General features: G+C 34.4%; 1 protein-coding gene across 1 annotated transcript in view; it reads right to left on the bottom strand.

Annotated features, from left to right (window-relative positions):
* Nucleotides 1-325: 325 nt before the first annotated feature.
* The window catches only part of LOC127562604 (calcium-binding mitochondrial carrier protein SCaMC-1-like), a 44720-nt gene continuing 29170 nt past the window's right edge, over nucleotides 326-15875 (bottom strand). The window contains exons 6-10 of the mRNA XM_051998463.1: nucleotides 12190-12342; nucleotides 10798-10908; nucleotides 7507-7674; nucleotides 4677-4827; nucleotides 326-824 (exon numbers count right to left, since the gene is read on the bottom strand). Coding sequence (XP_051854423.1) covers nucleotides 655-824; nucleotides 4677-4827; nucleotides 7507-7674; nucleotides 10798-10908; nucleotides 12190-12342 — 753 coding nt within the window. The 3' untranslated portion in view covers nucleotides 326-654. The remainder of the gene's footprint in view (nucleotides 825-4676; nucleotides 4828-7506; nucleotides 7675-10797; nucleotides 10909-12189; nucleotides 12343-15875) is intronic.

The following is a 15875-nucleotide window of genomic DNA, read 5'->3' as shown; positions in this document are numbered from 1 at the left end:
GTTTCTTTATTTAAAGGCCCACAAAATAAAGTCTGGCCCTCCAACAGTCTGAAGGAGAGGGCCCTGATATTGTAGGGGGTCTTCCAATGGAGAAGTAACAAGAATGACACAAGAGTCAAGAGACTTACAGGATAGGAAACTCTGCTAGTCTTATGATCTATACTATTGACAAGAATATCCAAATATTACAATCCATTGAAGCATGGCGGTTTTTAAAGACTTTATGTAGGAAGTATTTCAACATACTACCTTTTAAAAGTTAAGGTATAAAACATTTAACATCAACTGGTATGGTAGACCAAAACTTTTATAATTTACTCACCACTATAAATCTCATCCTAAAATGTGTTTCAATTCAAATATGCAAATTTCAGGTTAGGATTCTGGAAATCTCAGTAGGGAAGGCAAATAGAATTCTAAACATATTAAGGATATAGTTTATAAATAACATCAAAACTATGATTTAATTTTTAAATTCCAGCATATACAAAATTAAAGTAAGATGTTCTATGTGCCATTTGATACTCTCTTTCCTCTTGGATAAAGATACTACATCTCTTCACATGGACCACTGCAGTTTAAAAGAAAAAGTTAATTCAAGAATTGTGCTTTTAAGCCCCTCTGCTCAGTGCCAATAGTTCACATATATCATTTCTAGGTTACTCCCAAAGTTTTTTGTACTTTTTCAAAAACCAAACAGCTGATGGTGACTGCTGGAAGCAACTTCATAAAATTCAGAGTGATGCCCCTGAAGAAGCCGGTTATCCCTTCTTTGACAAATATTTCTTGAAAGAAATAAAAAATGTTCCGCTGTGGAGTTCCTTCTATGGAAGATAAAAAATGAAAAAAAAAAGATTACTTTAATCTTAATTTCCAAGTCTGTATTTAAATGTTTATATATTATATTTAATATTCTGTTTTGTATGTTTTAATGTTACTTTAATATAACATATTAATATAATATAGTTGCACTATTGTTCAGTACAATACCAACTTTTTTTTAAAAAACCTGAAATGTAAGCACAAGCTAACAATGAGCCTTTCCTCTCAAGAGCATGTATGAAAAATAATAGTCATGACTATTAGAAGGGTGTTTTACTGATACTTGAATTTCAGGTTTCTAAATTGTTGTTTTGCTTTTTTCTTTGTGATACCAAGAAGTTTGGTTTGGATCTTTGTATCACTAGAAAACCTTTTAAGACATTTTTGAACAGACCCATTGATTGTGGTAATGGCAGAGATATTTTCTAATTCTCATTAAAAAATCCACACCATTTGCAAGGAGGTCTTCACAATGTCATTCACAATGCTAATGCCTTCTTATAGCAGATTTTTATTATGGTATTCCAAGTGTTATGGCAGATGGAAGGTTATTCTCAAGGGTTTAAGTCTCATTTCTGACACACACACTGACTATGTGACCCTGGAACAATATATTTAAGTACTTGATTCTCCAGACAGTTTTCTAAAGCTGAAGAACAGTTGCTTATCTGCACTGGGAAAATGAAATCACAGATCAAAATAATTGAAAAAAATTCTCTAGTTATATGCAATCCTATTGTATATAGTGGAAATTACATGTAAAATTCTAACCTTATCAACTTGTTACGGTAGATAGGTTTATCTATCATAAACCTAAATAAACTTAAACACAGAGTTTAACTACAATGCTGCAGAAAGATATTTGAAGTCTGAACTTTCACTGCCAAAATCAAGGAAATAAGGACATCACTACCTATAGAGGTTCTTATGTTAAGAATCAACAACAAGAAAGGAAAGGCAGATCTTAAATTTGATTGAACTTTGGTATTAAAAAAATTACTCTATAAAGTCTAGGTCTCAGGATCATGCTATACCAAGTACCACAGAAACTCAAACCCTGCAAATCCCAAAGAGAAAATAATCAATAAGCATTTATTAAACAGCTTCTACGTGCCAGCACATCTCAGCCATTTAATAGTCTTATCCTGGCCACGTCAATTAACTTCTGAGTCTATGTCCTTTTTTTAAAAAAATGGGGATAATAATGGTATCCATCTCAAATAGTTGTTGTGAAGATTGAATAAGATCACACATATAAAGCATCTGCAAATCTCAAAAAGTATATAAATGTAATTATTTGTAATAAAACCATTACCACAATATATATGAATGAGGCAGCACATTGGAATAGAGAACCAGTCTTGAAACCAGAAGAATGAGGTTTAACTCCTGTTTCTAACATATACTGGCTATGTGACCTTAGGCATGTTATATATGCTATGTAAGCTAATGGTCCTCTAGGCAGCTTTTTAATGTTATAAATTACATAAAAGGTGCTAAATTGCATTGGTACTGAGCTACAAGGAACTGAGATTTCTTTATACCAATTAAATCATAGATCTACTCCCTATCCTGATCTTAAGTAGCCTTTTTCTTCCTTAGCTAACATAATACTTGAAGCAATAGATTTTTGATCATCTTTATCTCTGTATCATACCAATGGGTATATAAATAAGGAGGTTTTCCATATTCTTGGTAATTTGATGGTAAGCTATGGCTATGTTGTTGTTTAGCTATTTTTCAGTCATGTAGGACCCTTCATGATTCCATTTGGAATTTTCTTAGCAAAGATACTGGAGTAGTTTGTCATTTCTCTCTGTAACTTATTTTACAGTGGAGAAAACTGAGGCAGAAAAGGGTAAGTGACTTACCCAAAGCACAGAGTTAATAAGTATTTGAAGTCAAATTTCAACTCGGGTCCTCCTGACTCCAAGCCCAGCACTCTATCCACTGAGCCACCTAACTTTCCTGAACTATGAATACAGAATTCTGTATAATGCTGTCAGGAACAACTAGTGTTTAATGATTGTTATTCTCTGGGCTAAAGAATGGATTGTTAGGTAATATTAGTGGTATAAAAAGAAAAAAAAGTATTAAAAAACCCATGTTCTTAAAAGAAATAGAAGTCCTTTGCCCCCATGGCAGCAGTTGTGATCATGAATATTGCTTCCTTCCTCTTAATTGAGGGAACCCTCCCATTGACATTGAAATGAATTTTTTTTTCATTTTCCTCTTCCTCAGAATTTATCCAACTAAACAGGATTTTGTCAGAAATGAAGATATAAAGCATTTTCTTGAGTAAGATTGAGTAATTAGCATCCAGACTGATGGTACAGGTACTTTACCTCACCAACACAGTGAGTTAGCTAGCATAACCAGAATGTTCCTGGGCTCTGGCTGATGTTCCAGAAGCCTTTCCCACACCATGAAGTAGGCTGCCTGGACCAGACACCCCTAGAGAGATGACCCAATTTCAGCCATCAGTCCTTAACATCCCACCTCAACATAGACCAGTTCATTCCACAAAAAATTTTAGGAGTAGAATGCTCCCCCATGTTATTTTTTTTAATTCCAACTCACCTTCCTTATTAACCTCCCATTATCATCCATCTCTGCCCCAACTTGCTGACCTCTCAGTCCTTTCCCTCCCCTGAATTCTTAGCTCCTTATGGACCACCCTAGGACCTTAAGTCACAAGAAAGTACTTAGTCAATGCATCTTCATTCATTCAACTTCCTGTGGTCTAGCTGCTGTGAAGATATGGCTTCCTTAAATATTGATTTCTATTCTTATACCATCCTGGGAAAACAATCAATATTTTGGCTCTTATCTGTCTATAACCCATTTGGGAGCTAGGTGACACAGTAGATATAATGCTGGGCCTGGCTTCCAGAAAAGCTGAGTTCAAATTCTGCCTTAGGCACTGTTAGCTGTATGATCCTGAGCAAATCATTTAACTCGGTTTCTTCAAATATAAAAATGTAATTAATAATAATACCTACCTCCTAGGGTTGTTGTGAGGACAAACTAAAATAATCCACATAAAGCATTTAGCCCAGTGCCAGGTACATAGTATAAAATAATTAATATTTGTAGAGCATATACTATGTACATAGGAAATGCTTAAGTACTTGTTTCTTTCCCCCACCTTCCCTTCCCTTCATATAATTATCCCTTCCACATCATGGGGTTTAAGGGCATGGCACCCTCCCAATCTGGAAAATCCATGTAAAATTTTTTGGCCCTCCTTTCATATCAGAAAAGAAAGTGGAATTTTTTTTCTTTATGGTTTATTTGGAGTACCTTGTCGTAAAATTTGGGTTACATATTAGATCATAAATTCTGTGTCATCTGCTGCTCTTCTCGTGTCATCTGTGGCTTTGGCAAAACTCCTATTTAGGGGGCAGCCAGATGGTATAATGAATAGAGTACCTATCCCAAAGTCAAGAAGACCTGAATCCAAGTACAGTCTCAGACTTTTAACACTTACTAGCTATATGATCCTGAGCAAGTCACTTAACCCCAATTGCCTCACCAAAAATATTTTTTTCCTTTATGTCAATCCATAATATAGCAAAACTTCAATGGGAAAAGTTGTTATAGTATATTATATATATTATATTATGTAATATATATAATAATATATATCTATATATATAGTTAATAACTTATACTAACTATACCTTCAAAAGATAGATCCATAACTTAACTTCTAATTATCTTCTGCATTTATTGTTTTTCTTGTACCCCCAATCTGGCCATAAGGAAAATGTAGTTTATTGGCAATCAGAAGACTGGGCTTTAAATGCTGGCTTTGCCACTAAGTATCTGTGTGGCCTTCAATAGGAACTCACCTTGGGCCTGCATCCGAGTTCTCACTAGATTCAGTGGGTAGCTTACTAATTGACCACAAAAGTTAGATGAGGCACTACATAGCATCAACACCAATATCCCAGGGTTTACTGAATCTTTGGCATAATTATCTAGCCAATAATTCTTCATAATCTGTTAGAGAACACAGAAGCAATTATATGCAAATTTAAGCTATTCTGCTTAAATGAAATTTTTTAAAAATGTAATAAAAAACAGCTAGTAAAACTTTTTTTTCCTTTCTTCTGAAATCCTTGCCATCTGTCATGCTGACTGATTTTGTAGGTTAGATTAGTGCCAAAAGAGAGTGGGGAAAGGTGGAAGCAATTTCTACAACTACTGTCGGATATAACAATTCAGTGATAAAGTATGAGAAGCTGTGGGCATACATAGTCCTCTGATTCTTCACTAGCTCCCTTACTGACTTTGAAGTAAAATTTAAGCTTTATAAAACCAATTATCAATTGCCTCATTCCTTATATGTCATTCTAGCTATAGTTGACCCACTTTTAGAATAAAATGTGTTTGATGCCTTGAAATTATTTTCAAACCCAATATAGCAAAACCATTTCTGCTAAACATTGTTTTTGGGGGGCAAGACAATCTGGGAAGATGGTTTTGTTGTTCTAGAGTAGATGATCGCTTTATCTAAAATGCTCTGTGACTTCTAAGTGGCTATAGATGAAGTCATCTACAAGCTGGAGTACAGATGGTATCTACAATTTTAATATCTAAAACTTGTTTGAAATGGCTACTATCTTAACAGTATTTTAAATTATCTATGTGAATTTTTGTAGAATTTTGAATTTTATATTTGTGACTTGAAGTCATTATTGATAATTGTGTTACTTCATAAAATTGAGAGAATAAATCATTAAATTCAAGAATGAACTATTTTAAATATAGTCATCAGAGGTTGGGTCAACTATATCTGGAGGCAAAATGTTTAGATGAGCTGAGAGGCAAGGAAAAAAGTAGTTTGTCATTCACACTAGAGTATGAAGTAGTAAAAAGAAGGCAAAAGAAAAAAATGCATTCAAAAAACTTAGGACAAGACCTGGACTTATCATTTCATTTGGATGGATCTAAGAAAAAATATTCCCTCTGCCAAGACAGGTCAGCACATTTTCTGCAATTTAGACTCAAGAGCTGTCTAAAGTATGGAAAGATTAAATCCCACAGTTAGTCCCACAGGAGTGAGATAAACTCAGGTCTTCTTAGCTGCAAATGCAAATGCCAATCTACTCTCCCATACTTTAAAATTGTATTAAACTATAAATGAATTGCATTAAGTCCTACAAAAACAATAATAGAGATCTAGTTTTGAAATCTGGAAGTTCCCCATGTGATCCTGGGTTATTATTATCTTTCAATCCTTTCAGTCACATCTGGCTCTTTGTGACCCTATCAGAGGTTTTCTTAACTCTGAGCAAGTCATTTAACCCGGTTAACACAGTTTTGCAAGTCTTCCCGACTCCACGTGGGGCATTCTGTCCAGTACACCACCTATTTGCTCATTTAGGTTTCTTATATTCTCAACATCCCCAAGCAATTTTCCTAGAAGTTGCAAAATTGGTGGCTAATCCAAATTGTTAAGAGTAGGTTTCTGCTTAGGGAGTTGCCTTCCCTATGGCTTTGGACAAACAACCTGAGAGAAAAGATTATTATTAGCCAATATCTTGGGGAGATCTAGAGTTTCCTCCTTCTTCTAAAGTCCTGATTTTAAAAAAATAAAAAAGTTCAGGCTCCAGAAGGACATTATTAATAATGATATTGAATTAACTTCTCCTTCACCTGACCCAATGCAGTGAATTCCATTCAATCAAGCTTGGGTTGAGCCAGATCTTTTTGTCTAGATAAGCCAAATTTAGGGGTTGAGGTAGTTTCTCTGTCCAAAAGTAACACAATATCTCTTTTAATATCTCACTTTAATACAGCTCACCTCTTATTGTATTATCCAATTAGAATTAATTGCCACCCTTCAGGAACACCTGTTCTTTGAAAGGTATATAAACTCTGAGCCCACTACCATGACTGTCTTTGGTCTAAAAGAGATAGTCAAATGACCTTATTTTTATTAACAATATACTGACTTTACTAATAAAGTAATTAAATTACCCAGAAACTCTGTCACTCAAATCTTTTTAATCACCACAAACCACAATAATATGCTATGTTTCACATGGAATATGGCAGAACCATCAATGAGTCTATACTTTGGGTTGGCTTTCCAGTAGGGCTAATGCATTCATACTACTCCAATTGCCTGACCAGTGGTATATTACTGTTGAGATGATGTATCAGGATTCAGAGAATAGGTGGTAGCTATCAAACCAATTAAAATCAAATAGATGATAGAGGAATTAAAATCAGAGATTTGGGTATTTGGCCAAACTCATCTTTTAACCAATTCTAATAGAAATATTCCAATTGCCTTTTTCTTCTCTTTCTCATTTTAAAATTTGAATATATGTACATATTTGAATATTTAAATACATGTTTGAATATTCAAATCATATATATTTGAATATTTGAGTACATGTATGTGTATACATATATACATGTGTATATACATATATCCATTTATATATATACATTTACATATATTTTGGGTCAAACATTAAAATCAAATATAATTCACAAGGATAACCAAAAAATGAATAATATTAGCCAAAAAGAGGACCCCTAGACTAATTAAAAAGATGTGGTCTGTTATAAAAATCCAAATTGAACTAGTATGTTTCTTTAAATATAATTGGAGATTAGTTTTCTTCTTAACTCAACTGCTATAACTCATCTTGAGAATAAACTCACCTCATAGACAGATAAATCTACACCAGCATAAGGAAGGATGCTCAGAAAGTTAGGGATATAGCCTTTGTAAAAGGTTCCAAGGGGTTCATTCTTCATAATTTTTATGGCACAACTAAGTATTCCTGAGTATTGTCCAGTTTTACCTAGAGCCATCCTTGTCCTTATAACCTGAAAGCAAAAAAAATGTAGTCAAATCTCTGATCAGATTTATCAAACCCAAAGCACTATAATGAATTCTATCATGTTAGCCAGTCAATAAATATTGAGTAAGCATCTACAATATACCAGGCACTGTATTAAGCACCAGAGATATTAATAGAGGCAAAAGATCACCCTTGCCCTCAAGAAACTCATATTCTAATGGATTATTTCACTTATACTATACAGAATTCCAGAAAGGAAGAAATCTTAACAGTGAATCATTTCCTCAGCTGTGCATATTTGCAACTGTCTACAGCAAGACTGTTCAAACTGGGGTTGGTGAAATCTTGCTCTGGTTCCATGGGATACTGGGAAAGGCTTCAGTCAGATTGTGACATGCTACTTAAGTCTTAAAAGGAGCCAGGGATTCTAAGAGACAGAAGTGAGGAACAGCCAGTACAAAGGCCCAAACAAGATAGAGCATCATCTGAAAAAAGTGCTAAATAAGCCCATATTGTAGGAATCACAAAATCCATGGAAAGTAATAATATGAAAGACTAGAAAGATAGATTAAGGGAGAATTCTGGGAAGATGGTAGAATAGGTCAGAAAATTCCAAGTTCTTCAGATTTCCCCCATAAAACAAAATAGTGCCTCAGGGTGAACATAGAGCAGTAAAAATAAACAAGAGTTGGGGTAGAACAATGGTCCTCTTGGGACAAACCAGAGAAGATTCTTCCCCACATACACAAAAAATCCCAGGATGGATGTTTGGCCTGTGTTTAGTGTAAACATTTCCAAACCAGTAAAACGGAAAGCTACAAATCTTGGGGCTAGCTAGGTTGGAAGGCAGCTTTAATCCCAGTCACAGGACTAGAGGAGATTACAATAATAAGCTATTATAAATTTAAGAACAAAAAGCAAGCAAAGGAGAAAGAACCAAGAACCCAACCATGAAAGTTACTATGGGAATAGAGGCTGGAATTCATCTTCAGAGAATACTGAAGCAACCAAAAAAGCTTCCATTATTCCAAATATTCCAATAGCATCAAATGATCACCTGCCCAAAAATTATCATCGAAGAACTTTAAAAGACTTTAAAAATCAAGTGAGAGACTGAGGGAAAAGCCATGGGCTCCAGAGATAAAAGGTCCTGGATTCAAATCCTGTCTTTGATTCTTACTACTTATATGAACTTGTAATGTGACACCTATAATAAGAGATTTTCTCTGTTCAATGTCCACAAATAATAGATTTGGACACACTCCCCAGTGAACAGGTTGTTCTGAGGAGTCACACTTATAAGACTTCAGGATGCCATTAAGCTGGCACTGAGAGACAAACCCTTTCAGAATCTAAGGTTGTTGTATGTCATTCTGGACAAAGTGTAAACATCTTTCTTTTCTTTCCTCGGGATGCTATAGCACATTGCTAAACCAGATAGATTGGGGCAGAAAGAATTCATTCATAAATCTGTCTTCTGGTTTTCCTGTTCTATGTACTAGCTTAAAGAGCAAAGCCAATAAGCCAGCGTGGGAAGAAGAGTTGGGAAGATTTATAATACACATTCCCTGGAAGTTCAGAAGGTTGTTGTGCCTTGGGAAATGAATGGTGCGAATGTTTGCTGCTTGACTCATTTCTTGTTTTGCATCTTTCTATTTTAAGTAGATGTCCTTTTACATAGCTGTGATGTTACATGATTCAAGCTGGTTGGTTGGAAAAGAGAAGCAGAGAAAACAGTATGAACAATGATCAAATAAATGGCAAACTGATCACTGGCACAAGTAGAAAGATGTCCAGGAGAAGGATTACCTCTTTGGTAGGCACTGGAGCAAAGAAAGAAAGTATAGAGGAATGATACAGATAGATAAAATAGAGGAGAATAAGAAGTTCAGGTCAGATGGCTTCTACCTTTGCGACAGAGTAAAGAAGCAAAATCTTCTACTGAGAAAGAGGTAGTATGGGATGGTTTGAAGACATTTCTAGAAGCTGTTGTGGGGAGTACAAGAGAACACAGAATCATAAATTTGAAGTCAGACAGAATCTTAGAACTCCCTAATTTTAAAGATTTAAAGATTAAGACTAAACTGAGACTTATATTAATTAAATTAATTTAATTAATTAAATTAAATTAATTAATTTCAAACTCAGATCCCTCTGAATTCAGAGTGGGATTGTATGTACTATTGAGGGATCATTTGAGATTAGAATACATCAGTTTCCAGTGGATCCAATTCTCTTGGTGCTGTTTGGTAATATGTGAGTAGGAACAAGAGAGTAGGAAGATGGTGTAAAGCAGGGTTATGCTTTAGTAAGGGATGAGTGAGATCCACAAAGGCAAAAGATTTCAGAGTAGAAAAAAGCATGTTGCTGAACTGGTTAATTCTAAGGTCAGCACTGAAAAGGGAGGAAAGTGATGAGATTTGAGAGCCAAGAGGGATAAAATAAGTAGACACCATAATGAGGACAAAGATTAGATTCCAGTGTGAGATAGAGAGATGGATGGAGGATATGAAGTTGTGATCAAAGACAGGAATTTCATATTTCTGAATCATGGACCAAAATAGTTATGGATGAAGATTAAAGGGTTAGCATTGCTGTGTGTCATGAATGTGATACAAAGGCACAAAGGCATTAGAACTGGGGAAACTAATGAACTGGGAAATTGGGTTATTGAGGGAGAACTGAGAACAGGGTTTGTGGCAGAAGAGAAGAATGTAAGCCAGCTAGTGAAATCCTGCTCCTATTGCAAAAAGACAAGATATGGAAATTAAGAGAATACACATTGACAAAGAAAAGAAAAAAGTTTGAGGATGGAGAAGATAATGAGCAAAAATTCAATTTGAGATGCTTTTGCATCATGTACAATAGTCGATGGATAAAGTAAGTCCAAAGCATAAGAAAAAGTCTAGAGCTAGATAACCAGATCTGGGAGTCATCTGCATAGAGATAATAAAGAATGCCCAAAGAGGAATGATATGAGGCAGGGGTGTTGCCAGACTGTGGAGGAGTTTGAATATTAGACTTTCAAGGCACTGGTGGAATAAACTTCATTTGCTTAGATTTAAAGTTCAAAAACCTAATCTGGGGCTTCATTAGAAAGAAATACATTTTACAATTCCAGTAATCAATTTTTTATCATAGTCCTTACCTCCATGGGGTAAGTTAAGGTCTGTGTGGTCGCTCCAGCCAAAGAACCAGAAACAAATCTCTCAATATTGTTAATTTGGGTGCTGTCTCTACTAGTAAGCAATTTCTTATACTGTATATGTAAATAAAAGGATTCACATATATATTAATGCTGAAATTAGAGAGAGATTAGTTCCAAAAAGAATACCACTTATTTAATATGAGTTATCATTATGAAGTAAGATTAACATATACAGTGCTTTACTAATATAAATTTGCAAAGTATATAAATGCTAGCTATTATGCTATATTATTATATATTAGATAATGTAGAGGGCTAGAACTCTGGAGAAGTATACTTGAAATAGGGATGCTTACAACAAGGTGCTAACTCAGTGGAATTGAGATGATGGTTCTCTAGTTTACATATACTTGGTGCTTAGCATGGTGATGTAATGGTTCTCTAGTTCACACATATTGAGTATGCTGAAACAATGTAATTGTAATAGGGTATTTAAGGGCTGAGAAGGACTGGAACTGGGGCATTCTATCTTTGACCAGTATCATAGTGGCTGTCATGCTTTTATCACTTCTCCACTAAGACCAAGGACTAGGACTGATCCTGAGGTTCTCCAGAAAGCTAGTCCGAACATTACAAGGTAATAAATTGTTATATGTTATATAAAGATAATATATTTTATAATAATATATAAGTATATTCTCTATTGTATGAATATATAGAATTATGTCTATTTAAATATATTACATATTATAATATGTCCTATATTATTATATAAGCCCACATCAAGCAAAATTTAGATAGTTTAAATGTTTATGTATTTGTGGACTTGAATATTAAGTAAATCATTCTTCTTAAGCCTCATTTTTTTCTGTTATCACTATCACTGTGTAAGCAGAGTCACTACTTTTGACTTTACAGAATTACTACATTTGAAATAAAATCACAGAAACTCAAAAGAGGTAGGGAGTGTATTTTATATGCACCTTTTGATGGTAAAATGGATTCAGAAGTAATATTAACAATGCAATGTATTGGGAATAGCTTTTTTAATGCAAGGATATTTCATTATAATTGATTTTTCTTGGAGACCAGTCAGTAATAATCTAATAAAACCTTCGAGGTTACTATATGAACCTTTGATTTCTAAACCAAAGTATTTTAGCCAAAATTTATGTCAGTCATTACAGAATTATTCAAAGATCTATTTTACTTATTTTATAAATAGAATTATAAAAATATTATGAATAGAACTATAAAAATAATGTTAAGAAAAATAAAGCAATTAATTAATTTGTTATACTAAAAATGAATTATCTTTCCACTAAAGTACTCTTTTGGGCTTTTTATAATGCAAAAATTGTTTCTTCTTAATGAATTTTGTAAATATTTTACCTGGTCATATACTGAAACGTTAATAGCCGTTTCTGGTACAATTTTTAAAATATTCATACTATTTCCCCTCCAGAGAGATAGGATGCCTCCTTCTCTAATCATATGCTTAACTCCCTCAGTAAGATGAATATGCTTTGACTGTACACGCTGGACCTATAAAAAGGAAGAGAGGGACTCAGTGTTGTTATTCAAGATGTTTTAGCATCCTACAATCCATTTCAACTGACAATAATAATAACAAATTTTATATAGTACTCACTTTATGCCAGACAATGTGCAAAGAAGTTTACAATTATCTCATTTGATTTTCTCTCATTATTACATCATTTTGACAAATTTATGATTACTCTTAAAAGAACACAGTTATTGAAAAGTACAGTAGGGGGCAGCTTAGTTAAAATTCAGCCTCAGACATTTGACACTGATTAGCTATGTAGTCCTGAACAATTCACTTATCCCAAATGTCTCCAAAAAAAAAAAAAAAAAAAAAAAGCACAATAAGCCCTCTGTAAAGGATCCATTAGAAAATGGGCAGAACCAGGAGAACATTGTATACAGTATCAGCAACATTATGTGATGATCAATTGGGATAGACTTGGCTCTTCAGCAATATGGTGATTGAAAACAATTCTAACAGTCTTGCGATGGAAAATGCCATCCACAAACAGAGAGAGAATTATGGAGATTGAATGTGGATCAAAGCCTAATATTTTCACTTTTTGTTTGTTTGCTTTTTCTTTCTTATAGTTTTCTCCCTTTTGTCTAATTTTTCTTACACAACATGACAAATATGGAAATATGTTTGAAAGGTTTAACCTATGTTTAAACTATATCAGATTGCTTGTTGTCTTGGGGAGGAGAAAGCTAAGGGAGGGAAGGAGAAAAATTTGGAACACATCTTCCAAAAATGAATGTTGAAAGGAGATGAATAGATAATTTTCAAACGAAGAGATTGAAAACATTTTCAGTCATATGAAAAGGTGCTCTAAATTACTATTGATCAGAGAAATGCAAATTAAGACAACTCTGAGATATCACTACACACCTCTTAGATTAGCTAAGATGATAAGAAAAGATAATGATGAATATTGAAGGGAAACTGGGATACTAATACATTGTTGGTGGAATTGTGAATGGATCCAGCTATTCTAGAAAGCAATTTGGAACTGTGCTTAAAAGGTTATCAAACTGTGCATACCCTTTGATCCAGTTTTTCTACTGGGCTTATAGTCCCAACGAGATCTTAAAGGAGGGAAAGGGACCCACATGTGCAAAAATGTTTGTGGCAGCCTTTTTTGGAGTGGCAAGAAACTGGAAACTGAGTGGATGCCCATTATTTGGAGAATGGCTGAATGAGTTATGGTATATGAATATTATGGAATATTATAGTTCTATAAGAAATGATCAGCAGGATGATTTCAGAGAGGGCTGGAGAGACTTACAAGAACTGATGCTAAGTAAAATGAGCAGAACCAGAATTTCATTGTACAGGGCAAAGGCAAGATTATACAAAAATCAATTCTGATGGATGTGGATCTTCTCAACAGTGAGACAATTCAGGCCAGTCTTGTGATGATAAGAACCATCTATACCCAGAGAGAGGACTATGGGAACTGGATGTGGATCACAACATAGTATTTCCAATTCTTTTATTGTTGTTTGCTTGAATTTTATTTTCTTTCTCATTTTTTTTCCTTTTTGATCTGATTCTTCTTGTACAGCAAGATAATTGTATAAATATGTATGCCTATATTGGATTTACATATACTTTACCATGTTTAACATATATTGAATTACTTGCCATATAGGAGAGGGGGTAGGAGAAAGGAGGGGAAATTGGAATACAAGGTTTGGCAAGGGTCAATGGTAAAAAAATATATATATATCCTTGCATATGTTTTGAAAATAAAGAACTTCAATAAAAAAAGAATGTTAAAAACTGTCTTTACATATATTTGGAAAAATAAAAATATTGAGAAAAAAACTAAAGGATTAGCTAACTTTGGCAGGGATCAGTACATCTCTAACGCATGAAAAAGACTTTTATTAGGAGAAAGTATTTCTCATTTCCACTGCATGCATATTTTGCCTTCTGTTGTGTGACAGTTTACCAGTAGTTTTATTAATAAAATAGTTATTGTTCAATGATACACTTGGTAGTCAGAAACATTGTTAATAAATATGTTTCTTCTTGTTGAACCATGTGCAAAGCCATTGAGTTGGGGGAGGGAGAGGCAAGAAAGAGGAAGGAAGAGGAGATTGACCAGAGAGATTGGAATGATTACTGCCTTCAAGGAATTAAAAATCTAGCACAGAAAATAATGAGGTACATAAAGAACCTGAACATCAAATGGACTTAAATGCATCAGAGTGGTACAATGGATAGAGTACCAGCCCTGGAGTCAGAACAATCTAAATTCACAATCTGGCCTTAGACAATTACTTAATTACTAGCTATATCACCCTGGGTAAATCATTAAATTTACCAATTGCTTCACAAACAATAATAATAGTAATAAATGCACAAGAAAGGTACAAACAAAATTCATGAGAGAGTAATAATATAAAAGGTGTAAGAATACATTCTAAGATCTAAAAATACATTCTAAAATATCATAGGAGAATTAAACAGCAGATAGAAAGGGGCAAATCATTTTCTTTCATCTATTCAGCATATAACTATTGAATCCTCTTCCTCTTTTCTCCATCATTGTCTTTTCATCTTTTCTCCCCTATTTTTGTCTCTTCTTTTTACCAAAGGAGTCCTGGGGGTGGAACCAAGATGGTAGAGTTGAAGCCAGGAAGCTGCTCGAGCTCTCCCAGTTTCCTTGAAAAGCACATGAAACCAAGCCTCTGAATCAGACTCTGAATCAGAATCAGAGTCTGACAGAACGACCCCTCTCCAAATCAGGGTAGATTGGAAGACCTTCAAGAAATGTCAGTTTCATTGGGATGAAAGGAGTGTTTAGCCCAGCTCAGAAGGAGTCTGGGAAAGCCAGGGTTTTAAATGTAGCAGATCAGAAAGTAAGACCTTAGGTCCTGGCTCAATAGTGGAACCAACTAGTGGGGCAGCCTCCACAACCTGCTCAGTATGCAAATTATGGGAAATCAGGCTATTTCCTAGACAGAACAGATACAACTGTCCCATGTTGTGAGCAAAACACCAAACATAAGGGGCCCCTGTGCTAAAAACCAAGACTCAGACCTGCACAGGAAGCATGGAACAGTGCCCCTTTACCTCAGGAGCAGAGATTGGCCATAAAAGTCACTAAAAAGAAATGCAAAAAGAAAATGAGACAAAATGAGCAAGAAACAGAAAAGAACCTTAACCATAGAAAATTACTATGGTGACAGGGAAGATCAAAACCCTAACTCAGACAAGGACAAAATGTCCATAGAAGAAATCTCAAAGAACACTGTAAATTGGTCTGAAGTCTAAAGAGGCTTCTTGTAAGTGCTCATAAAGGATTTTAAAAGGCAAAAAAAGAGAGGTAGAAGAAAAAATGAGAAAAGAAATGAAAGGTATGCAAGAAAGAGTCAACAGCTTGGAAAAGGAAGGCAATTCCTTAAAAAATACAATTAACCAAATGCAAAAAAACATCCACTGAAGAAATTAATTCCTTAAAAAAAACAATAGTACAAATGCAAAAAAATCCACTGAAGAAAACATCTTGAAAAGTAGAATT

Source organism: Antechinus flavipes, chromosome 4, assembly GCF_016432865.1.
Source record: "Antechinus flavipes isolate AdamAnt ecotype Samford, QLD, Australia chromosome 4, AdamAnt_v2, whole genome shotgun sequence".
NCBI lineage: Eukaryota > Metazoa > Chordata > Mammalia > Dasyuromorphia > Dasyuridae > Antechinus > Antechinus flavipes.
This window is presented reverse-complemented; position numbering and strand designations above follow the sequence as displayed.